Source organism: Leptosomus discolor, chromosome 20 (assembly GCF_034619465.1).
Source record: "Leptosomus discolor isolate bLepDis1 chromosome 20, bLepDis1.hap2, whole genome shotgun sequence".
Classification (NCBI taxonomy): domain Eukaryota; kingdom Metazoa; phylum Chordata; class Aves; order Leptosomiformes; family Leptosomidae; genus Leptosomus; species Leptosomus discolor.
Genome location: NC_141410.1, coordinates 7,200,643 through 7,225,159, shown reverse-complemented (window position 1 = coordinate 7,225,159; position 24,517 = coordinate 7,200,643). Strand labels below are relative to the sequence as shown.

Here is a 24,517-nt window from a genome sequence, read left to right as displayed (position 1 = left end):
AACATTTCAAAGCTGTTGACTTTTACTTCCCTGCCTCACTTGACATATTTAGCTGAAGGCAGAACAAGACTGTTTTCCTGTTGGTATCTCGCACTAGAAAAGAAACCAAGTGTCCTTCCCACTGTACGTCTTTCCTTTCACCCAACAGTAAAATCCACAGTGACAAAAACACTGCAGATTCGTTTTTGCTAGAATAACCAGAATCAAGGGGTTTTTTGGTTTTGTCATTTTTACAAATTCCTTTTATGAGTGATGTCAGTAAGAAAAAAAAACCTAACAGAGAAGTTAAAGAACTCAGCAGGCAAAAGTAAACATAAAACAATGACACTACTTCTATTTAAGAAAATATGCAAAATTGCCAGCAAACCTGGTGTCATACCCTTTGCATGTTGAAAACCTATCAAAAAAATTTAAAGGTACGAAAACATACTGCAAGACACTTCCCACATAGCTTTGCAAACAGCTTTAATGTGTTGTACAAGACCAATGCTGACAACAGAAGATTCAGCTTTTGTTGTTAATATCCTGAGCAATTAATGCAACTCAGCAGGAACTTATTGCCCAGAATGGCAACTATCACATTGTCATTCCAGTCAGACACAAAAGCACCTGCTAATATGCAATAACACAACTGTGGCTTAACCCATTGCTAGAACATGTTAACTACAAATCCAACAACTCCTTTAAAAAAAAAGAAAGGGGAGAGCACACCGCATGCTCACAAGTGCCAAGCACTATAACGGACATCCGTACTGAAGAACTCTATACCTTCTCCTTCACTGTGGTCTCACAAAATAAACTTGTTAAGGAGTACAGTGGAAGACTTGAATAAGAAAGCTTGGAAGATATAATCTGATAGCAACAGATAGTGGGTGGTCTACATCTGTAGACTATGCACTGATAGGAAGGACAGTTTATTCCATGCTCAGAACCTACATAAACCAACAACAGCAAGATGCTCGGCAGTAAGAGTCACCTTTTCCAAACATCCTGCTCAAACTACCCAAAGCGCTGCGAAGCCCAGAACAAGTATAGGTGCCCTTTGTGTCAAACAGGCAGCAGTTCCTGCTCTGCACTGCGTAAGCAGCAAGTGGTTTTCTGTGCAGCTACAGCATACTGGAGCGGGACACGTTCAACCTTTTAAGTGTAGAAATTCAGATTAAAAGGGGTAAGCCACAACCCCAATTAATTTGTTCTTGTGCAGGTCCCCGACTTTTCATTTTTAAAGAATAAAGTGCTAAAGCATTCTTAAGTGTTATTTAAGTTTTTTTGCAAATCAAATATCATATTGGTCTGGTCTCTCTGCATCCTCAACTGTCAGTCCACCGATCAGCCGAGATACACAGGCTACCACACGCCAGCCCACATGCTTCCATTTACACAGCTGGGCTATATAAAGCTAGAAGTAAAGACACAGCCAAATTTAACATCCCAGGAAAAACTTAACTCACTGAGCCACAATTTCCCAAAAATACACAACCTTAAAATGGCACAGACCACAATTTGAACTCTACAGCCCAGTTAGCTAAGCCTATACTAAGGATAAATCACTGTCTTAATAGCAAAACAGCTACTATTTCAGAAGCTAAGATTTACTCCGAAGGAGCAAGGAGCCACGGGAAGAGATACAGACTAAGAAATACTGCCATCTCACTGGAGAATGGGGCAGGGAAAAGGAGGAGATGTGAAAATTTTCCTTACCAGTTTGAAGTCTTGAATGCTGCAGATGAAATACGGGGTATTCGGCCGACGACTTTCAATATATACGCAATCTTTAAAAAAAACAAGATTTTAAGATAATGGAAATTAACTTCTGTACCTCCAAGAAAAGAACATAAAAACAGGATAAATTAAAAACAGCTTAAGCTTAGAAAGAGCCACCATTTCATTTGCATAACGTGTAATTTATTCCAAGCGTGACCTAAAAATAGAAACTAGATGCTTTATGATGATAAATAAGGGAATTAACTGCATAAAAATTAACTTTGATTTGAACAGACATTTTGCTAGGAAAACAAAAGGCAGTCATATAAATCCATTCTGAATTTACTTAATAAAAATGACCAGGTCACAACCTATGAACCAGATCAAAATAAGACAGGAAACTAATCAGATCTTTTGTGGTTAGCTTGCTATTAAGAAGCTAGCACTAGCATATTTTCTCTTCTAATTGTGAAGAAAACCAAGGCAACCAATCACAGATGAAAGGCAGCAAACTAAATTAGATTTACCTCAGGGAAGGACTGGGCTTTCTCAAATTACATTTGACATGACAGAAACTGAGTAATTATTTTTGTTTGCTTTTGACAAGTGGACATTACAAGGTTGCTGTAAAATAAGGTCTGTTGTATTAAAAACATTCTTGGCAATAACCACAACAGAAACAGTGCCTCAGAATAAAATTACAGCAAGGATGGGAATGAAGCGCCTGATTAGTGGTAATGACCTTAAAAATCAGAATGTTTACACACAGCTTGCTAGAAGGCAAAGATGCTACTCCTAAAGCCCAACAAACATTTAAAGGACAGTCATTGTGTTCTCCTTTTGTATCCAGATAGGTAACTGCTATTCTAAAGGCAGAAGACACAAAGAACACCAGCTATTGATGTATGAATGATTCTCCATGAACCTTTTTATATTTCTACAGAAGAATTCTAGTCTTAAGAGTTTTGTAACACACATTTCAAGATGCAACTAATATCCTGCTTCGTGTCTTGTAAAATCTAAAAGTTGTTCAAGACAAACATTTTCTAGTTCTTAAGCTCCACAAAGAGCATTCCTCATGACGCACTGTCATTGCTTATAGCAGTAAAACATCTTCCTCCTGAAAAACCCCAACCTTTCAGTAATCATTTGAAACCCAACCTATACTCAGGAATTCTCTCACCACTGAGAATTAACTCAAAGATTATTTTAGAAGAAAAATTTAGCAGCTACTTAGCAGGACTACCTTAGGACTACCAAAAGTGCAGGAAGAGTCTTAGCAGCTCTATCAACCAAGCCGGAAAAATGCCAGGCATTACAAACCTACAGCGCTTCCGTGATACATGTCAGAATTACATGGTTGTGAACGTGATTTTAAACGTGGCAGCAGTATAATATCCTGTTCTAATGAGAGAGAGGTGTACAGTACCCATCTTCATTAATTTCAGATAACTGAGGTTTTGCCAGGATCAAAGCAACATTGCCGGCAAACCAAGCCTTGAACGCACTTCGCACCTCTCCCCAAATTCTGCACTGCTTGTGGCAGCCACGCAGGTCTGGACTTGCTGCTTTTGGCTACAAGCAGAGTCGTACCCAGCAACATTAGATTACGCTAGTATTCCAGTAAAACACCAGTATCTTAATTTTACAGGCAAGAAATTGTGGCCCAAAGTAGTCAGGCGATAGGCTGAGATTTCACCGAGTTGTGGGTTTGGGTTTTGTTTGTTTGTTTAGGTTTTTTTGTTTGAGTTTGTTGTTTGGGTTTTTGTTTTGGGTGAAGCAAGGAAATGAACTTCATACCATAAAACCCCTTCCTACATTGGGACATTTCATAGCCACAGAATGTGTGTTCTGCTTAAACCAGAAGACGGTCTCACCACTGAGATGGAGAGGAACAGAGGTGAAAAAAAGAAGTTGGAAATAGTTCTAGCTTTTCTACAAATCATTTAAAATTAAAGTGCAAAATTATTTTTTCTCTGTCTTGCTTTTCTGTATCTTCCCTTATCTTCCTAAATTCTGTTTTCAGATCATCTCTACACAATTGTAAGTAGGCCTTTATTTTGGCCAATGTCAGCAGTACGTCAAGGCAATGTAGTCAAGGTTTCTAAAAACCAACTCGTCCCACAATTACACCTGAAAGCTAGTACACCGGTTCAGACGCAAACCTGTTCACCTCCAGCATTCTCATTATAGGCACTACCCAACAAACTGACCCTTTTTTAGCTGCAAAGCAGAGCAGTGCCTCTTTTCCCCAGTAGGCTATAAAATAATCTCTATGTACTAGCCTCAAACCAAGCCTGCTGATCAGTATGGCTAAAAATCCACATTCAATGGAAGGAATTCAAAGGCAAAGGTTTTTCTCACTTATACTGATCCATGATTTCAATCTAGACCAGAAAAGATGCTCGTCTTTAGGTGGTTACAAATCAGGCTGAGGTCAGAGCACGTTAAGTATCAAAGTCAGGCCAGTGACCTTGACTTCTGCAGAAGAAAGTCTTCAAATGACAAGCACAGCTCACTGTGGCCTACATCAAGGATAGCAAACAGCTAAAAGCAATCACTTCAGCTGTCACCAAAACCTCGCTGTGAGAACTCTGGTATCAGGGGCTCTTAAAACAGAACCGGGAAAAGGTTACTTAGACCCTTCTCTTCAGAACAAAATCCATGTGGCACAAACGCTACCTAGCTGTGAACAGATGTGGCAATTCCTTGAATTAAAAAACTAAATTCATGGAGCACAAGTGCACAGAACAGCTCATCTGCTCAGGAGCATCTCACCACCACATGCAGAAAAGCATGAACTGAGGCTAAGTGACAGCAACAGTGCCCAAAGGGTAGCCTGGAACTTAGACAGCATCTGCATCCTCTCAGATGCTTGTGCCTTGTAGCCACCAAGGAGTCACCTCCTGATGGTTTATCACATAACCATAGTAACCATCTGAAGCAAAGCCTGTAAATCCAAGTGTCAAATTTCTACCTGCAACTCTATTTGTACATCAGGCTGCTTCTCCACACCATTCTCCATCCATCGCAAACTGCGCTGTTAATCACTTCACAACAGCATTCGTTAAAGTCAAACGAGCTGGACAAAACAGACCCTTTTAAGCTGAAAATCTATTGCTTATTTTACAGTAAGAGTCAAAGACACAGGATAAGAATCTGGATTAATCTGAAATCATCATTTTATCAGCATCAGTGAAGCTCCTATGTACGGAAGGAATGTAATTATAGCAGAGTTGTGTCCACATTCCCACTAGAAGACACACCAATGTACAACTCACAGCTTGAGTGTTCTGCACCAGATCTTAGCGTGCAAGTTCCAAACCAAGCAGTTCTCCTGATTTTTTTCCTATTATCTAAAAGTTAGTTTACCTGAAATCTTTCAGAATTTCTGATACTGTAATAAGTTTTGATCATTCATTATGAAAATAGCACTGAAATGAGTTCACGACTTCTCAGGCTACAAGTTCCAAAAGCCTCTTCTACATGAGAAGCACCACTACCAACCTTCCCTACACTTGCTGTCATTTATAACTCCACATGGGTCATGGCCTCTTGAGAGCTTCTGCACAGCTTTTTAGCACGAAGTTGTAAACAAAACTAAGAATTCCACTTCAATCCAGCTGGCAGCTCTTTACCAGGTGTCCACCTGATGCAAACTTAACCCCAACTAAACTGAGAGATAGGACAAAGAGAAGAACAGAATCAACCAAAGAGTGAAACAACACTAGAGAGGCAGGTGTTAAGACATTTTTGTGCTATAAGCATTAAATGAATCATGGAGCAAAGAATCCCAAATTTTAAAGCAAAGTAAGGGGAAATGGTGAGAAACAGTTAACTCATACTGGATTTATTATGAATCCTTACTACCACTCGTGCCACTAGAGCAGAGGAGGAGACACAGTCAGGACAATCTTTCAAAAATGCTAGTGCTAACCAAGTATTTGCTAAATACAGTGATTTGTCTTAATGATGATGGCATCACCGGAAACTATGCTAAATAGCAAGGCTACAGAGGTATCCATGCAGGTAGTATCGGCTTGAAGTTTTCTTCTGCATATTTTCACTATCTATAATGTGACAAACCAAATGTCTTGCACAAGGCGTCTCAAGAGAGAAGTTTCATGGATGTAAAATGCACTAAAATCTTGGGGATTTTTTTCTTTTTTTTTAGTTAGAAAATAACAATAAGCCGCTTTATATAACAACCTCCAGTATCTCTGTAGAATCAAGAAGATTTATGTCCATTCATCTCAAATACAACTTGCCTTTTCCAAACGACCTATTTCAAAGTGTGTATTTCCTGGCAAGGACAGTACCAGCTGTTGCTCCAGCACACATATGTACATTTTAAAAGCTTGAAATACCATACATGTAATCAACCATCGACATCAGAACAACAGGAATCTATTTGACATATAGCACTTTTCATCGAAAATCCTGAGACATTCCCCAGAAGCTATTAAGTCAGTCTCTCTTGGGAGGTAAACATCTGAACTACATTGCAACAAATGCATCCTCTTCACCTCCTCGCATTGAGACAGTCCGATTCAATCCAGTTTATTCAGAAGCTAGAGCAATCCAGCCATATCAAAGCATCCCTGCACCATTTTGTTATCCCAGGCTTCCTTGGCTAATCATTCCATTTAGACAGCCCTCTACTCACTCAAACCAACTGCTCAGTATCCCAGGTGAATCATCCATTTACATGATGTTCCACTACTCATCCGCAGTAAGTTTTTCAGGATTCACTGGGGAATGTGTATAAAAAGCTACAAGAGTTCAGATAGAGAAAACACCGCAACTTCCAAGATTATTTTTTTTCTTAATGCCGCAGTTTTGCAAGCCTCGTTTTCAGAGTGTTATCAGACAGCACACAGAGTAAACAGCTAAGCACCCCTCTGAAATGGCTGACAAAAGAGAATCTGGCATCTAGTATGGATAAAGCAAACATGTTGACTCACCAGTATACTGCAGTTAAGTAAGGCACTGCTGGCTGCCTGCCAAGATTTAAAACAAAGATGACATCCAGTTAAGATGTCTCCAAAGCAATAGAGGCCATACAGATAAGAAAACAAGTTAATCCAGGTGCAAAGCAATGTCATGAACACTAGAAACTGGAACAACGCCAAGAGGAGAGCATTTATAGCTGCATTTGCATTAGCCACGCAAAACTCACCACGAAAAATATGGAATAGCTCCTCCTTGTCCTCAGCACACTGGAACGTGCTGTTGCACTCTTTCCCCACTGATCACACACTTCTGGAACGTTTTTACTTCTACAGAGCTGCAGAGAACTTCTACGTAGGCTTAGACAACTTCAATTCTCACCACTACTGCTCAGGCTGCTTTGGGTCCAAGCACCTACTGCCACTTAACAACTACAAAAGGCGCCCCATTTGTTATAAAGAACCAGCTAAAATACTTAAAGTTACAAAATAAAGATGCTCCTCACACAGACAAGTTTACTTGCTTCTGAATACTTTTACTGATCAGCAGGTTTATATAAACTGAGTGACATGCATTCTCTTCACGCTAAATCGAAGTCTGAAGCCTGAGGCTGTTTGTCAGCCTAAAAATACAATGAACACATACACATTCTCCCTTCAGACACCTGACAGAAATTCTGGTCAGTTATTTCAACATCTGTTAGTTTAGAAAGGAACCCAATACAGGTATGGTTCAGACATCAATTTGCTCCTGCAATATTAATATTAACTTCTACTAACCTTAACACTCCATCCTTTCCACCCAAAAATCAAACTGACTACAAATTTCTTAATTTAAACATGCCATCAGTTGACTGGCTCAGTGTCACGTCCACTGAAGTCATTCTGCATTTATCAGTACGTAAGTGTAAGCATGAAGCAAGTAACCACACAGGAAACGAGTGTGCTACAAATTCACACTCTGGCTTTCTCCACAGCAAGATAACATCCATGTGTCAACCTCCAAGGGCCACCTCAGCCAAGCTACCCATCTCATCTGTTACACCACAGTTTACTGGTGACAAACCAACAAACTCTCCAACAGGAAAAAAAAAAAAAAAAAAAAAAGGGAAAGAAAATAAAAGGGCTTTCCATAACCTCTGCCACTACAACGACAAAAGAGAGTTAAAAAAAAAAGTTCCCCCCACAGCAGTGGGATTCACTGCCTGTCTCCAACCATGAGTGCATTTGCTTACTTTCCTATTTCGTGTGAAATGTCCCACTGGAGATGAAGCATTTCTACGACACATGGTACAGAGTCATTATGCCTTTGGGCTTGTGATATTCACCAGATGTGCCCTAGTTCTGAAGGGTTACATTAATATTCCCACACTAAAAGCTGCTTTTAAAATTAGAGCTTCAATACATGGACTTAAAGATCTTTTGGAAAAAACTCAAGCACCTCACTTTCCTGAACACATGAACGGTTATCAGCTTAAACGCTGCAGTTTATGTAGTAACTATCTTCACCATTAGAATCAACACTCGCATCATCCAAGGAACAAAGCCTTAGGCTCTCTGCACAGCACCACACTTCCACAGGAAAGATATTCCTTGAAAGCCGCTGCCAGGGAATTGTCTACAACCCCCGCTGTCGTATTTCAGCAGTCACAAGCTCAGACTTCACAACGTAGCTGTAAGCAACCTGAGTTCCAACATACACAGCATTTCCCCATTTTGCCAACCCAGTATCTTACTGGATTACACATTCTTTCCCTCATTTTGCTTTCCTTCAAATATTCTACATTGGAGTTAGACGTTCTGAAAAACAATGTGCCAGATGTGCAAAAACCCACTCTTAACAATTTAGGTTCAACTTAGGGGAGCTGGTTGGACACCAAGTTCAAATAGTTCATACATCAACTCTTACATTGTCACCACCAACCAGCTCGTGTAATCAATAGCAACACATGCTCTACATTCCACCATTCAATCGCTGTGCTAAAGCCATGCTCCAGGTACACCTGGCCCTGCAGCGTACGTGTACACTCCTGTTTCACATCCGCCACTCTAACCTAATACAGAGATAGCACTTAGCCCAACACTCTCATGAAGCCCACAGATTCCGTTGCACCACAGTACAAAGTCATAAGATGGATCTGAGAATCTGGAAAAGAAACATTGTCAAGGCAAGGCCTGTGAAACAGGTTTGTTTCGTCAGAATCATCCTGGATTTAAGGAAAAAAAAATAAGGAAATCCAACTGTTTATCTAGATAGATGCCAATTTTTGAGAGACAGAGAATTTTATTCATAGACTTCAGATGCATATATGTAAGGGCTTGAGAGGAAGGGAGGCAAACACTCTTTATGTGCGCGTATGTATGTATATATCCTGAATACAAGTGGTGGATATTAATTATTAATTAATTAAAAAATAAAATAATTATTAATATCCATAATATTATTAATATTAATAATTAAAGTATATTTACATCCCAGAATTAAAATACACTGACTTTCCTCCATTCTCGTGTCTAAAATCAAAAGGCTTAGCTGTCCTAGTGCCCTCTGCCACCCAGTGAAGAACCATCATTGGTCGATTCTGACCTGTTCTCCAGAAGTACCTCTGCCTGAGCCAAAACTAGCAGGAACCCCAAGCAGCAGGCTCTTCATTTCAATGTCTCAGGTACTCTAAGTTAAGAGCCACAATCCTTCACCACCGCTCAGGCCAGTTAAATACTATTTGGATCACAATTATTAGCAGTTACAGATCATTAGTAACCAAGTGGTACTTTTCAAAGGATCAGAAAAATATTTGCAACGTTCAACGAATTCCAAAAGTTGAAATCTGAATTTGCCTGTATTCCAAATACAGGAAAATTACAAAACCCTGGAAAACAAAGGTCAATAATGGGAACAGACCTCTAACTGCAGCAATACATTTGGCATGACAGTTTAGCAACAAACGTAGAAACACAGGGAGGAATGCATTGGGAATGATAAACACATGGTTTTAACTAGAAAAATATTACCAGTGACAGGTAGGGAGCTATACAGTTGCCTCTCTTCCCCCATATGGCTGACAACAAACAAATTGCTAGTCTGATCTTTTAGTGTCACTTCCTGCTGAGCAGATTTCAAGCAACACTGCTGGCTCCTTGTCAGAAAACAATGTGCTAGAGCCCTGTTCTGCAATAAATGGTTCAACCAATTTACTGTGTTCATTTGAAACTCGCAGGAGTATTCCCAGTGCCTGGACTATAGTTCTTATTTGGCAAATGATTTTATTATAAACTGGTATCATAGTGAATCCATTTTCTTTAAGGGGTTTTGCTGCTGTTTAATGGACTGTCAGTATAATTTAGATTTCATCTATTTAAACTCATTCAAGCCTGGCTCCTGATTGTACAATAAATGGAACATATTTCTATTCAACAAAATTAATGACAGCTAATTGTAGTCTGCAGTTCCCAATTTTATAAAAGCAACTGTTCTGCAGTTCAGGCACCCAGCTACACGATTTCCCACACCAATTATTTTTCCACACTTTTCATGCATGTCCACAACACTATACAGCTCTTCTTGCAAGATGCATTCAGACATACTTCATTAACAATTCTGACACAAAGCAAACATTTTCTTACAGAAAGGAGTGTTACCAAAAAATGCCACGCTGAAAGCCAAGACATTGTAGATGCTCAGCCACCAACTCATACCAGGGTATCCTCCTGACTTAGAATTGTTTTTCTTTTTTCAATTGAACACATGAAAAGGGAGGAGGGGTGGGAATAAGAGTGCAGGCCACTAGAAAAAAAAAAAAAAAAAAGATTTAAATCACCAGTTAGTCCAAGAGCTCCTTCTTCAGCAACTGATAAGCTTCACTGCACACAGGCCATTTCAAACAGTCTCTTCCAATGTTTTAAGGTCACAGCAAACTTTTGCTGGAGCTGCAACATTTGCTCCCAACGCTTCTCACTGCTATTTTACGAATGCCTACGCAGGCACCTGTCTCTCAAACCTGAACTGGATGCATTTCAATAGCTCTTCACGGACACTCACTTCTAAAGTACTGTGGAAGACACAAAAGACAAGCAACACCACAAATGTACTGCATCACTACATGACCTCACTTTCCTCAATATCCTTATTTTTTTTTCCTATTAAAAAATCCTTAACATGCCAGTTACAACATACTTGAGGAACAATGGCTATGGATAATTTCTCAGAGACCTTAAATGCAAGCATATTAATAATAAGCCTTAAGAAACCAACAGAAGAAGTTGTCACGGTCTGCATGAAATCAGTTGAACAATCTCCACGATGCCTTTGAATAGCAAAGAAGAAATCAACAGCGTACAGTTGGCCCATGCAGCGGGACTTAATGTGAAAACCGGCATCTTTACACAGCTTTGAGTTTAAGAAGTTCTTCTATTGGACCATGCATAATTAGAAGTCCGTGCTCTAGTAGGCAAAACAAGCACACCAAGAGGACTTGGAAGAGAAAACTCTTCTATTCCCAAGCCCACCACAAGCACCAAATGGTTGCTTAGCTCCTCTCCCTTAGCTACCCTTTTGATAATTAAAGTGCAACACACTACAATACCTCATCAAAACAGGGATGGGCTTTATTTGTGTAGCCCTCAGCTAGAAAAAAATTACAGCCATTACTATTTCCCTAGAAACTGGCACATCACTTTCACCTTCCCGATTAGACAAATGGATGAAGAGTAACCCATTTTGTAAGCTGTCGGTGCAGCCCCAAACAGGAACACATGTTCAGAAGGATGAGGATGAGGATGATTTTCACACAAAACTGCATTTCAAATAGTGCAGTCTGTTGCCTCAAAGCCCGCTGTGATGCAAATACAGACACTCCCATCAAGTAAGCTTATGTGATATCCTCCCCATTGTCTGCTAAGCTGGTTTTCACCTACCTGCAAGTACCTAGCAGCACTGAAAAAATAAATGTCTATTTTCTGAAAGGAAAAACATTTTCCTATTGTTTAAATTTGTAAATAGCTTAGAGATGTCTTTTATACAGAACAAATCAGTGCAGCAGCTGTAAAGCTGATCTCACAGTAGAAATGTATTTATTTTGTTTCAACACTGGCACATTACCTTCCCCCCCCCTTTGATTTTAAAGCATAATGATCATGCTAGTCAGCTGCTGAAATAAGAAATGCCCATTTCAGGAAAAGAAAAAAATGCTTTCCTCACTATCAAGAAAAAAGGAGTACAATCCCCACAGTAAGGATATAAGCAGAAATTTTCAAGCCAAAGAAAAATAAATATATGTCTACATTTAGGTATATTTCTTTCTACATAAACAAATGAAAAAGTCTGAAATCTGTATCGGCTTTCATATACATCTAGCCACTCCTTTTACAGCAGGGTTATTGATCCTTTCTTGCTGTGAGTGTCTTTACTGCTTTTTGTAAAACCATCCATAGCACATTCTGGACTTTTGGGGGGGGGGGGGGGGGGGAAGACTACATAGATCCATTCTTCCTTCCAATGCTGAAACAAAGGAAAAATATTTCCATTTGTAGCTGAATTTACCCGAGATGCTTCTTTAGAGCAACACATGCTCTGCTACCAGATATTGCTTATACACCACTATGTCTTTAGGACAAAATGAAAGCCAAACAGCTTACCCAAAATTTATGATATTACTGAAAAAAACCCGTCACTGATCAGTTAGAAGATACCCACAGATATAAATACCTTACCAGTGTGGCTCATTAAGCAGTAACAGGAAAATGGAGATAACTTAAAGAAGAATTTATTTTCATCAATTCTCAAGTTGTATTTAACCTCTTTCATTTTCTACTCTACTTGGAAACAATTAAAAAAAAAGCAGTCTCACTTTAACAGACTCTCCTCACTTAGCCTGCTCACACGTAGCACTGACCATCAAACCTGCAGTGAAATTTCTCCCTCACCTATGAGCTTTCTCTCCATCCCCCCATGAATACTTCTACAAGATATTTTCACAGAACTTGTATTCCAAAATGAAGCAGCAAAGGTTAGTCCCAGGATCAAAGTTCTGACAGATTAAATGTCATTCCCTCCCTCCCCCAATTTATCAGAAAAATCTCCAGATAAAAGTTAAAGCAATCTTCCGGCATAAAGGAAACTGCTGTGCTACATGGGGAACTGTAGCCTCGTTCCCAGTACAGAAGCTAAAATGAGAATTCAGTTCACTGCGTACATAGGTGTTGTCATTATAATTGATCGATCTTTCCTTTATCTAATTGTTGATGGAAGACGTAGCAACCCCCCCAGAGTGAGAGTAAGAAATAGGGCTGGTAAATTCACACACGAGAAGCTCAAATTATTTTAACTGAAATAAATTGAAGACAGGCCATGAACAACTACTGCAGCCACAAACTCCACTTTCACTCCTTGAAAACCACTATTTCAAGGAATTCCTCCCTCTTAGTAAATTTTTAAACAGTTATTTACACTCTGTTTTTATTCCAAAATTTCCACTTGCCTAATTTCGTAACGCTGCATTCCCCATCAAGTATTATTTTTGCTTAGGTTACAATCTTTCTACATTAATCCTCAGCAAAAATAATTCCCTAATGCAATCTGTAAAACTGCTCATTATCTGTGTTCCACGGTCACCTATGTTAGTTAAACCACAGATTTTCAAATATAGCTGTTGTAGTCACATGCCAAAAAAAAAAATTATGTCCACAAAGTGTTCACGTGCAGTTTCACATGCATCCTAGAACAGCTCCAAAACACCACAGCTTTACAAGGTGTTTTTCTTTTGCATGACAAGCTTCTCAGGGAACATGTTATGATGTTCATTTAGTACACAGCGTATGTTTATAGAGTTCACATAATTCGTGCTACTTTTAGTGATACTTGATTAGAGTAGAATCATAGAATCGTTCAGGTTGGACAAGACCTTTGAGATCATCAAGTCCAATCATCAGCCCTACTCTACCAAGTACACCCCTAAACCATATCTCCAAGCCCCACATCGAAGCGACCTTTCAACACACGAAGGCATGGTGACTCAACCACCTCGCTGGGCAGCCTATTCCAACATCTAACAACCCTTTCCGTGAAAAAATTTTTCCTAATGTCTTACCCGAACCTACCGTGGTGCAGCTTGAGTCTGTTCCCTCTTGTTCGATCATTAACTACCTGTGAGAAGAGACCAGCACCTACCTCTCTACAATGTCCTTTCAGGTAGTTTTAGAAAAATAAGGTCTCCCCTCAGCCTCCTTTTCTTAAGACTAGATAGCCCCAGTTCCCTCAGCTGCTCTCCCTGAGACTTATTCTCCAGGCCTTTCACCAGCTTTGTTGTCCTTCTCTGCACTTGCTCCAGCACCTCAATGTCTCTCTTGCACTGAGGTGCCCAGAACTGCACACAGTTCTCGAGGTGCGGCCTCACCAATGCCAAGCACAGGGGGACAATCACCTCCCTACTCCTGCTGGCCACGCTATTCCTAATACAAGCCAGGATGCCGTTGGCTTTTTTGGCCACCTGGGCACACTGCTGACTCATTCAGCCGCTTATCAACTAGGTCCTTTTCCACCGGGCAGCTTTCCAGCCGCTCCTCCCCAAGCCTGTGGCACTGCCACGGGGTTGTCGCGGCCCAAGTGCAGGACCCGGCACTTGACCTTGTTGAAGCTCATACAGTCGCCTGGGCCCATCGATCCAGCCTGTCCACGTCCTTCTGCAGAGCCTCCCTACCCTCAAGCAGATCAACACTCCCACCTGACTCGGTGTCATCTGCAAACTTACTGAGCGTGCAATGTAGCAGTCAATGGTAGTACATCTCTCTTGTTAGCGACCTGTATTTTGTTACGGTGGAACACAGAGGGATGACTCACAGAAAAGGACTAACAAGAAGATTCTAGAGAAGGTCTTACCTCCAATTCTCCACTTGCACAACTCACCTATGAAAACACTATCACAGTGTCATGTAATAAGAGAGACAACAAGGAAAACCTACCTGTTAGACCAACATCGACTAAGCAATGTCCCCAGTCTCAGAGAGCCAGACCCCACCCTTGGTACACTCATCTCCTTACTGTTGCTCTTCATGATTTATACACAGAAGCCAGACAGAGCCAGAGGAACCCATTTGCTAGATCAACCTTGATCTGCACTTAAGACTCCATCTGTCAAGCACCAACAGCTGTCCATACACAGAGCAATGCCTGCCACATTTAAGAGTAAATATGAACTCAGTAAATGCATCGTCTTCCCCCCCCCTCCCCAATTTGGCTTATGTTTACTGCTTATACTAACAGCACATACACAGAAGATTAGTTACATGCACTTAAGTACTTAATGTATGCTGTCATGCAGCCTTAATTACTTTCTACACTTATTATTCACCTGATCATTAAAAACCTCACTTCTCAATCTCAAATGCTGAGAATAAAAACTGATTACCAACACTGTTCTATCCAATAGTACAGAACAAAACCAACACAAGTTTCAGCTGCATGTGGAAACAGTTCTCTACAGACTTCAACCAACTTCAAAGAAAATCCTTCTGTGAAGCTTTTCTGCACTTTGTTAACCCTGCTGACATGTTTTAAGACTCACCTACTAATCCAGGCCTTTTCTGTAGTGGTTTTGTTTTTCCTTCTTTTAATTAGTAAAGGAGGAATAGGTAAAGAAGGCTTTTGTTTTCATTGATACAAAAGTCTTAAAGACAAACTCTTCTAAAAAAAAGATTGTTACGAGCTTTCCTCATCACTATTCACATGAGCAGAAACGTTGAAAACACCATGGTGTGTGAAAACTAAGGGAACTCTTATGAACACATAACGCAGCACAGCTCCTGAGGTTATTCCTATTCACAGCAGCTGAAAGTCTCTCACTGAATATCTGAATATTTCAATGATCTAGAATCACAATGGTACAGACTTTAAAATGAAAAGGGAACTAGAGAGGGCATCATGTTAGAATACATGCTCATTTTAACTATGAAGCTTTTGAAGGAAGAGCACCGCACATGCAGAAATACTCCTCTCCATGACAAACCTGGTCAATCCACGCAACATGGACAGAAAAACAACAGTCTGGCTAAAGGCCTCCTGAAATTAAAATGTACAGCTGAAAAAAAAAAATTGGTTCCATTTCTTCCTTCTGCCCCAGCATAAAATTCAAATTTTAAAACTTCCCAGAAAAAAAAAAAAAAACAAAACTGCCCGCCTCTCCAGCTTTTTAGCAGCTTAAAACACACTTGCCAGAACTTCCAAGTTTATAGAAAAGATTCGTGTCCATATTATATGTATTTTTATATTTAATTCTGGCACAGCCACCTCTCTCAGCTGGTAAAGCTGACAGAATCAATAGAAGGCAGCATCTAGAAGAATGACAAACACAAGGGTCAATGACAAATACAAGCCAACCACTGTGGGAACATGAGCTAAATTACTGCATTTCAGTTCCACCAACATTCAACCCAAATACCAGTATATCATTTAACACAGTAAATAGAGGGAGGAAGCACTTTCATTTGGGTTTCTGTTTATATATTTATTTTTATAAAGCTGACAGAGGTTTCTAGATTAAAACAACCATTTCAGCAATTTCCTCAGTTACAACAATGCAAAACATCTTGGCACAATTATAATAAAGGAAACATTTAACAATTAATTATGCCAGCAAAAACTAAAGCTTAGAAATTTCCAAGTCCTAATACCTGCTTACTAACCTAATACTTGCTTGCTTGACAGTGTACTTTAAGAGAGCTAGGAAGAAATCTCAGTCCGACTAGATCTTTGGTAAGCATAATTCTGGTTCCACTGTGATTGGAACGCCATTGGCCACAGGACACTTTGATGGCAGGCCTGCCGATTCACACAAAAGATGACCCGCCATCTTTTGTTATTTTCTCGTTGTGATAGTGCAATAACCCAACACTTGCAGGCTTCAAATCTGAGCCACTGAAGGCTGCAAACTATTTCATAGCTTATGAAGTGCTCCCTTTGAAAAACAGCCACGTACCCTATAATCACAGAACGTATCGAAGTGAAAAGTACGTAAGATCTCACTTTGATACATCTGGTGACAACTGAGCAGCGGTATTTCACAACAGTGCATCTGACCTGCAAATTCAGTCTCTCTCTCCTTCTCTGATGCCTGTCCCGATAATAGCTTATGGGGTTATGGCGCCTCCTCAACAGCACTCAGGGACAGAAATCTAACAGAACTTTGAAGTGACACCAACCTATAAATCCAGAAAAGTTAGTACTCAAGTCAAGTTATATTTTCTAGTAGCAATATCTCACTCGCATCCTAGCAACAGTGATTTCCCATCTCTTAAAAAAAAAAAAAAAGGCAAGTGAACCAAAAAAGTCCAATAGCTGTCCCAATCAGTGACTGCCTAAAACATCACAAATTGGCAGGCACACCTTGCTATTTTTTGTATACTAGGCCAGATGTTCCAGGATCCACACAAAGCTAATTCTGCCTCTTTCCCGGGATCCACACAAAGCTAATTCTGCCTCTTTCCCTGCACCATATCAAACTGCACTTTCCATACCTAACAACCTGCACCTCTTCTTCCAGCTTCACGTAGATCTTAAAGCACCTAGAACAAAGAGTCTCTCATGTAAGCTATTCCAAAGGAATTTGCTAGGAAACAATGAAATTGTAGGCTGCACTACCCTCCCTGCAGAAGCATTTCACCTTGTATTACCTCATGTTGATTCTTCTTGCTGATGTGCTGTTTATATAGCTACTGATGTCACTGTAGAAACAGATCCTCATAAATCCTTTTAATTCCTGTAGATCTTTTTAAATGTTTCTACGTAGGCAGAGCAAACAATATTGTCCTCATCTCCAGGTGACATGTCAAGTCATCTATTTTCCTGAGGCTCCAAATCAACTTAGACTTTCATCCAAAGTTTTTCCATTCCAGCATTCAAGATGCTGTCATGATGACATTACAACAGTCTGCTCAGCAGCAGCAATATCCTCGGTATTAAGTTATGTGGCTTTAATAGAGTAATAGCCATTCCTGACATGCTGAACAGACCGAGGGTTAAAGGGGACAGGGACCATACAGCGTCCTCCAGCAAGAAAGGTGTGCCAGAGTTCAGAGAACAAAAAGAAACAGGGCAATCAAAGTATCCACACAACCAGCTATTATTTTGATGCAGATATTTCTGCTCTGTACTTTTTCTGGAATCTTAATCCATTTACCTCATAAGAGCAATTCATTGGGATATTGAAAAGAGAATCTCCATATCCAAGGACAAACTGAAGATACCCAAGAAAAATACCTCCGTATGTCACATCCTTTCAAGACTTTAAGAGAGCTGGTGCCTTCCAGAACAGGGAGGGGTAAAACAGTTTCTGAAAGAGTATCATCACTACCTTGTTCATCTTTCATTACACCAGCCAGAAATTTAAAGTTACTGACAGCGCTGTTTGTTTTCCATCACACAGCTACCTCTTCCAGCTAGGCAAGTCATTCTCTTAACCAAGTATCCAAAGCAGGGCCTACACAAAGTTCGGAGAGGCATGGCACTTGGAAAAAGCCCAGGCAGCTGTTCCAAAAGCACCCGAGTCACTGAAGCCCAGCACAAGACATGGACAGCCATCTGAATGGCAGCACTTCAGTGCGTTCCTCTACACAGAAACCCGTACACGGAGACCAGTTGTCTAACCCAAACAACAGATGCAGTTATAAAGTCTGCTTTGCAGCACAGTATCAGAGTATTCAAATTTGCTTATAGTCTGACAATCAAAGAACAACAACTGCAAAAAAACATACTACAAAACAAGACCACCAGTTTTGGAGTACACCCAATTAGGAGCCATGGGCTAACGATATTGCTTGTGCATACGAACGGTACGGGAAGCCAACCCTGTATTTTGACAAAAGCCACTAGGATAGAAAGGAATCAATCTGCACTAGAAACTAAAGGAAATTCAGCATTAAATAATCTAACTGAATCTAAAAGAAGAGAAAAAAATCTCAGTCTTGATGCAACTACCTTATGCTATTGTTACCTTACGCTAAGGAAGCCTATAAGCAAATCTGAATACACATTGTACAATAAAAATTAATTTGCTACCATATCAGTCATTTTGACAAATGCAAGGTAAGAACTGCGAGAAAGGAAGGAAGGAAAAAACAACCCACGGACTAGATTTGGAAGGAAACGGGAGGGAGGTTGTGGAAACTGAGAGGACAGATGGGGAAGTGGGCCAACAAGCTTTTAGGATAGCCCTGTGATTTCCCACAAAGTAGAGAAGATTAATTGCATACTGTTATCTAAGCTCTACTCAAATTTTAATACATGGTTTAAAGCTATGCATATATTCATTATATCTATGCAAATTAATAAAAACAATATTTACATAGTAACAGTATAGTGTAACCTTTCATTTGAAAAAATTCCAGTGATCTTGATTATCTATTTATTTACAGGTTATTTGCTATTACTCAAATACAGCTGCTGAGCTCAGCACAGAAAAAAAGTAGTATTAAGTGTTGGATTAACTACTACACAGCAACGGGGTAAACACAGAATGAGATTTTAACCAAGGACTTCATATTAAGAAAATGCAGACCCTTAACATTCATCCACATCAGATAAGAGTATTTAAGAGAAAGAATCAAATAAGTGGGAAGGATTTCCTTTCCTTAAAGCCTAAAAGATGCAAGCTGAAGACAGCTATCCGTTCTGCACACACCTTTAATTTTCATCTTTCTAACCCTTGCTGTGCAAGTCTCATTAATTTAAACTCTCTTAATCCCTCTTAAAATTTATGTGATATGTACCCTCAGCTACAAATACATCTCCCTATGTGTAACCTAGCCGTAAGACAGAAGCTAAGATTTTCCTTCTGTAATAAATGCTAAAATTGCTTTAGAATATATTACACACTGGAATGTGTATTCCAGTTCTCACTCCTGCTAAGAAATTGTTTCAAATAAAATTTGAAAAATCAGTAGAGTCAGTTAAGGTTTCAGCTAGGCTCATGTCCCTCCAATGAGCTAGTTACTACTAATAAAATGTGAAATTTAATAAGCAGATTTTTTTTAATTACAAAACAGGTCTAAAATATCTCAGTTATCACTACATAACCTCCTCCAGCTCAGATACCACCACTTCCCCCCACCCCCTTTTCTTCAGACAGTGCAGAAAGGTGGGCAAAGAGAACATGAAGCGAGCTGCCTGTGGCTAGCACTAGTCTTTGTAAAGACTGGGCAGACCAGCTTTCAAACCCTTTACCAGATCATGCAACCTCTTCCAAACACCACTCCTACAAGGAGCAATTGCTCCCCAAGCAGCAGCTCCCTTATTGGTTCTGCAACCACCACCACCAAAACGCGGTCGGTGAAGCACTCCGCTTGTTAGCGAAGGTTGTGCTCCCACACCATCAGCCCTGTGGGCTCCCTGAAGTCCCGAGGGGTACCTGGCCAGCATTTACAGATTATTTGCTGCGTGCAGGTTCTCTGACACGTCTCCACGCCTGTGCTGCGACTGAGGCTTTACCTTGCGTTTCAGTCCATAAACAGAATGTCTCCCGTGTGTCGCTGCTGGCAAGTGAGAAGGCACGAGCCATAACTGAAGCTCTTGCCAGTCTGCACATAAAGATTTCTCTTCTGAATGGATAGTCTCGTGAAAAACACAGCATAAACAATCTAAGCTCTCCCCACACTACCAGCATTTACAGGCTCTTTCCCCTCCTTTGTCAATTATGTAGCAAAGGTGTAAACTCGGTGTAACTACTGTCCCGATTCCTGCTGTTCTGCAAACACCCCTCTACCCAAGTACTGCTGCATCAGGGAGTACGTACTCTGAGCACTGCACCTACTGGATAAAGAATGCTAACCCTTCTCCACTCTAAAGCATAAAATTGAGATCACAAACTGATTTCCCATCTTAATTTTAAGCAGTCTTTTCGCCACAAAGCCAGTGTATCACATTGTACTACTGGGCCCACACAACAGCTGTTCTTAACAGATTCTAAATTATTTTTCAGCCTTCAACACTGTAAATGAGACTGCCACCAAAGCTGATGCTTCTGCAGGATCAAGCAACAAGTATTACTCAGCTACAAGCCCTGACCAAGAGGAAAAACATGTCTTTTGAATGGTTTGGGGACTGTATTTGAATCATTTCAATAGATAAGCTATTCTGACAAACGCTCGTAGATCTAAGTGAAAACAGACTACGACTCTCACACAGAACAAGTATGGAATGCAACACCTCCAAACCGAGCAGGATTTCAGCCCATCTGTATCTGCAGCTGACGATGCCCACACATACAACTAGCATTTTAGAGCATTTACAGCAACTACAACTAGACAAGAGCATTTACAGCTGTACTCATACAACGAGGTTTTAGTAGTTGAGACATACATACAGCACCTCATGGAAAAAGTGGGCAAGATTTTACCTCATTAGTTCCCATAGTTTTCAGTTTAATCCATCTCTATTTTGCTCCAGCAGTGTTAATACAGTACTATAAAACTACCAGAGCCCTTAAGCCAGTGCTTTGAACCACAAAGCCAAACATAACTATTCCTTGTGGTGGAACAAACAACTGCAAACACTTTTAAAATGCCGTGTAGATGAACTCAGAAGTTTTCACTCAAAAGTGAGGAATACAGCTAGCTGAATAATCTAATTTTCAAGTACAACTTCATTTAGAGGCAAGAGTTAGATGGTAGCAGCCACAGGTTAGATCTTGAAACTTCACATGAGACCCTAAAAAACTTATGTGAACTTGGCAGTAATTGAGAAGCAGGTCCAAGACATCCAGAGCACACTGCAAGCTTCTGCTTCTGTCCCCACACATCCCAGATACTTGCTGATACTGACGCTGTCTTTTTTGACCAACAGCTAAGGTGCTGTGCATAGGTATTAACTAGTTATTAACAAGGGGAGTGAGATCAATGGCATAATAGGTATGGGACCTTAAGTCACCTGATTAATATTTCACAAACAGAAGATAGGAGAGAAGCTCTACAAAGAAATCAGATTCACAGTAAAACTTGTCAGAAAGGTTGGAAGATATCTCCATATGCCACCTAGTCAAACCTCTAGCTCAGATCAGGTCTCATTTCAAAGGTGGTGCGAAGTGCTCCGTGCTTTATCCAATTTTGTTACAAAACTCCCAGGGATAGAGATTCCGTACAATACACAGATAACTAATGTAGCAGAAAGAAAAAAGGGCAGCTCTTTTTCAGAGAGAAGCTAAGTTCATTCCAACATATCGGATACTACAAGACATTATAGAGGGGCAAGATATTACAGATATCACAAGGTCTCTGAGGAGACCTTACAGCGGCCTTCCAGTACTTAAAGGGGGCAACAGGAAAGGTGGGGAGGGATTCTTTACTAGGGCGTATAGTGATAGGATGAGGGGTAACGATTTCAAACTGATAAGAGGACAGATTTAGATGAGATATTGAGAAGAAATTCCTCACTGTGAGGACTGTGAGACACTGGCAGAGGTTGCCCAGAGAAGCTGTGGCTGCCCCCTCCCTGGCAGTGTTCAAGGCCAGGCTGGACGGGGCTTAGAGCAACCTGGCCTAGTGGAAGGTGTCCCTAGGACGGGGGGGGTGGAACTAGATTAAGGTCCCTTCCAACCCAAACCATTCCATGACACAGTCAAAAGCTTTTACGTGCACATCCATATTTGTCTCCAAGGGAAGTGTGGCAACCTGCCCCTAGGACAATCGTAATTTAAATTATCAGACATCACACTGTGCTGTCTGCTGCAGCCAACTAACTGGTAGCTCTGGTGCACAACTACTTTCAAAGGAAACATAACGTAAGAATTTCTTACCTCCAGGCCTGTACACAACATCATCCTCTGTGATAAAGGACGTTATTTCACCATTGTCTGTTCTCTCATATCGGGACTTCTTCTTGGGGGGTTTCTTTTTGCTCTTCTTTGTGGACTCCTCTGTGGTGGCACTGTTGTTGTCATTGTCCTCATCTTCACTATGGTCACTTTCCGCATAATTCTTGGCGCCTCCTTCCAACGTACAGCTCCGTCGAGGACGTGAGTTCTCACTCTCCCTCACCTTGTCTCTCTTGTCTCGCTCCTTATCCCGGTCTCTATCCCTGTCCTTCTCTTTGTCTTTGTCTTTTTCTTTGTCCGCTGTCATGATTCGCCACGTGCCTTCTTCTGTCCTCTCACGGCTGGGCCTCCGTGAAAGGTAGACAGTGAGCCTGGGCTTCAGTCTTCTGAATTTCTCACTCAAATCCAGGAAAAATTCAACCACTCCAACAACCCCAGCGTTTTAAAAAGGTTCTTGAAGAGGTAGGGGGGGGAGAAAGAGGGGAAAAGCCCATGTTAATATTCAAAATTTTTTCAATTTCTGAAAATAAAACCCACAGAAAACCCCACATCCTAAAGCAATTCAGTATGGAAAACACAAGACAGTAAAATGCAAGGCCGTCTTTTGAATCATTTGTAGAAAGAATAACTTACGAAGTGTCTGTAAAACTGTTGAAGCTATCTCCACCCTCAGAAAGATCTCACAGCTCCTTAAAAAAAATTTTTTGTTGTTCCCTACATAAACGTAACAACTTCTTGGATGGGAAGTGCTCACTGAGAACACGTATCATTTTATACCTGAAGCTGAATAGGAACCATGCAAGTGAAAAAAACCCCACAACATTCAGGAAGAGACAAATGCAAGAAAGAAAGACTCTACAACTTCTTTCTTCGAAGCAAATGAAAGAGTTTAGCAAATGGCTGTGTTGTTTTACATCTCAACACCACTAGCAACGGATGCCCTACAAAGCTGGTACAGAATGCCATCTGCCACCTCCAGGGCAATCTGTTAGGAAGTCTTCCCCCTACCCTGCTTTTCCAAAAATAGAGCTAACCTGTAATCCCCAGATTACAGGAATTAATTAATTGAAACCAAACCACAGCAATTACAAGTGCACTAACAAAATCTGCTTTTCCATATATCAAAAATACGACCTTTCATGCTTGCTTTACCAGTAACAGAGCACATGGAGATGCATCTTATAGTTCATCACCTTCACACATTCAGTTTCCTGCCAGGGAACAGGAAGAGAAGAGATAACCCCATGCTTTTACTTCCCTGATCGTTTTATCAACACAGCTAACATCAACTGCATCTTGCTTTTTCATTCAGTGCAAGTTGAGATTTTAAAAAAATTCAACTTGCTGTTACAAAGCATTTGCAAGCTTGGATCTATGGGCAGGATCCTCCAACCACAACCGTGTGCCCAGAACGGTTGCATGCTGTTGTGGTTTAACCCCCACGGGCAGATAAGCACCACACAGCTGCTTACTAACTCCACTCCACGCCCTGCAACTGGGGTCTGGAGTAATTCCCCATGAGACACTACTACCGTACCGCAGTCAAAGGAAAGGTAAAGAATACTGGCCCTATACAGTTATAGCCTTTATTCTTTTGACTCAAAACCGAGAATTTCCTTAAAAATGTCCTTTCTATCGGTCAAATCAAAATGATCTGGACTGACAGGTTGCAGGGTACATCTTTGAGTGACAGCCAGCAGCGTACACATTAGAATTTTTGGTACTTTCTCTGCAAAGGCTGTAGTGAAGTCGCACCAACTGAAGTATATGCAAGTGCCTTTTCAAATTGCTCAATAGCAGCAGTCTGAACAGGTAGAGCTACTACTGAACAAGAATCATAACACACCGTTTTTTCTGTAAATAGTCGTGAGAGAAGGATATTTCACGACGGGTGCATCTTACAAAGCTAAGTTACCTTTTTTCCCTAGTTCACCAATTCAGGATAAAGCTGAATTTACCCACATTCAATTCATAAGTTTTCAGGAAGCTACTCTTTGGTGCAACTTGAAATTAGCCCACTGTGCAGAATGCTACAGCATGAAATTCAGGGACCTAAGAAGATTTAATGTT

At 40.6% G+C, this 24,517-nt stretch overlaps 1 protein-coding gene across 1 annotated transcript in view; it reads right to left on the bottom strand.

Annotated features, from left to right (window-relative positions):
* The window catches only part of RERE (arginine-glutamic acid dipeptide repeats), a 173,986-nt gene extending 151,232 nt beyond the window's left edge, over window positions 1-22,754 (bottom strand). The window contains exons 1-2 of the mRNA XM_086476019.1: window positions 22,430-22,754; window positions 1,702-1,772 (exon numbers count right to left, since the gene is read on the bottom strand). Coding sequence (XP_086332145.1) covers window positions 1,702-1,772; window positions 22,430-22,754 — 396 coding nt within the window. The remainder of the gene's footprint in view (window positions 1-1,701; window positions 1,773-22,429) is intronic.
* Between the last annotated feature and the right edge of the window lie 1,763 nt (window positions 22,755-24,517).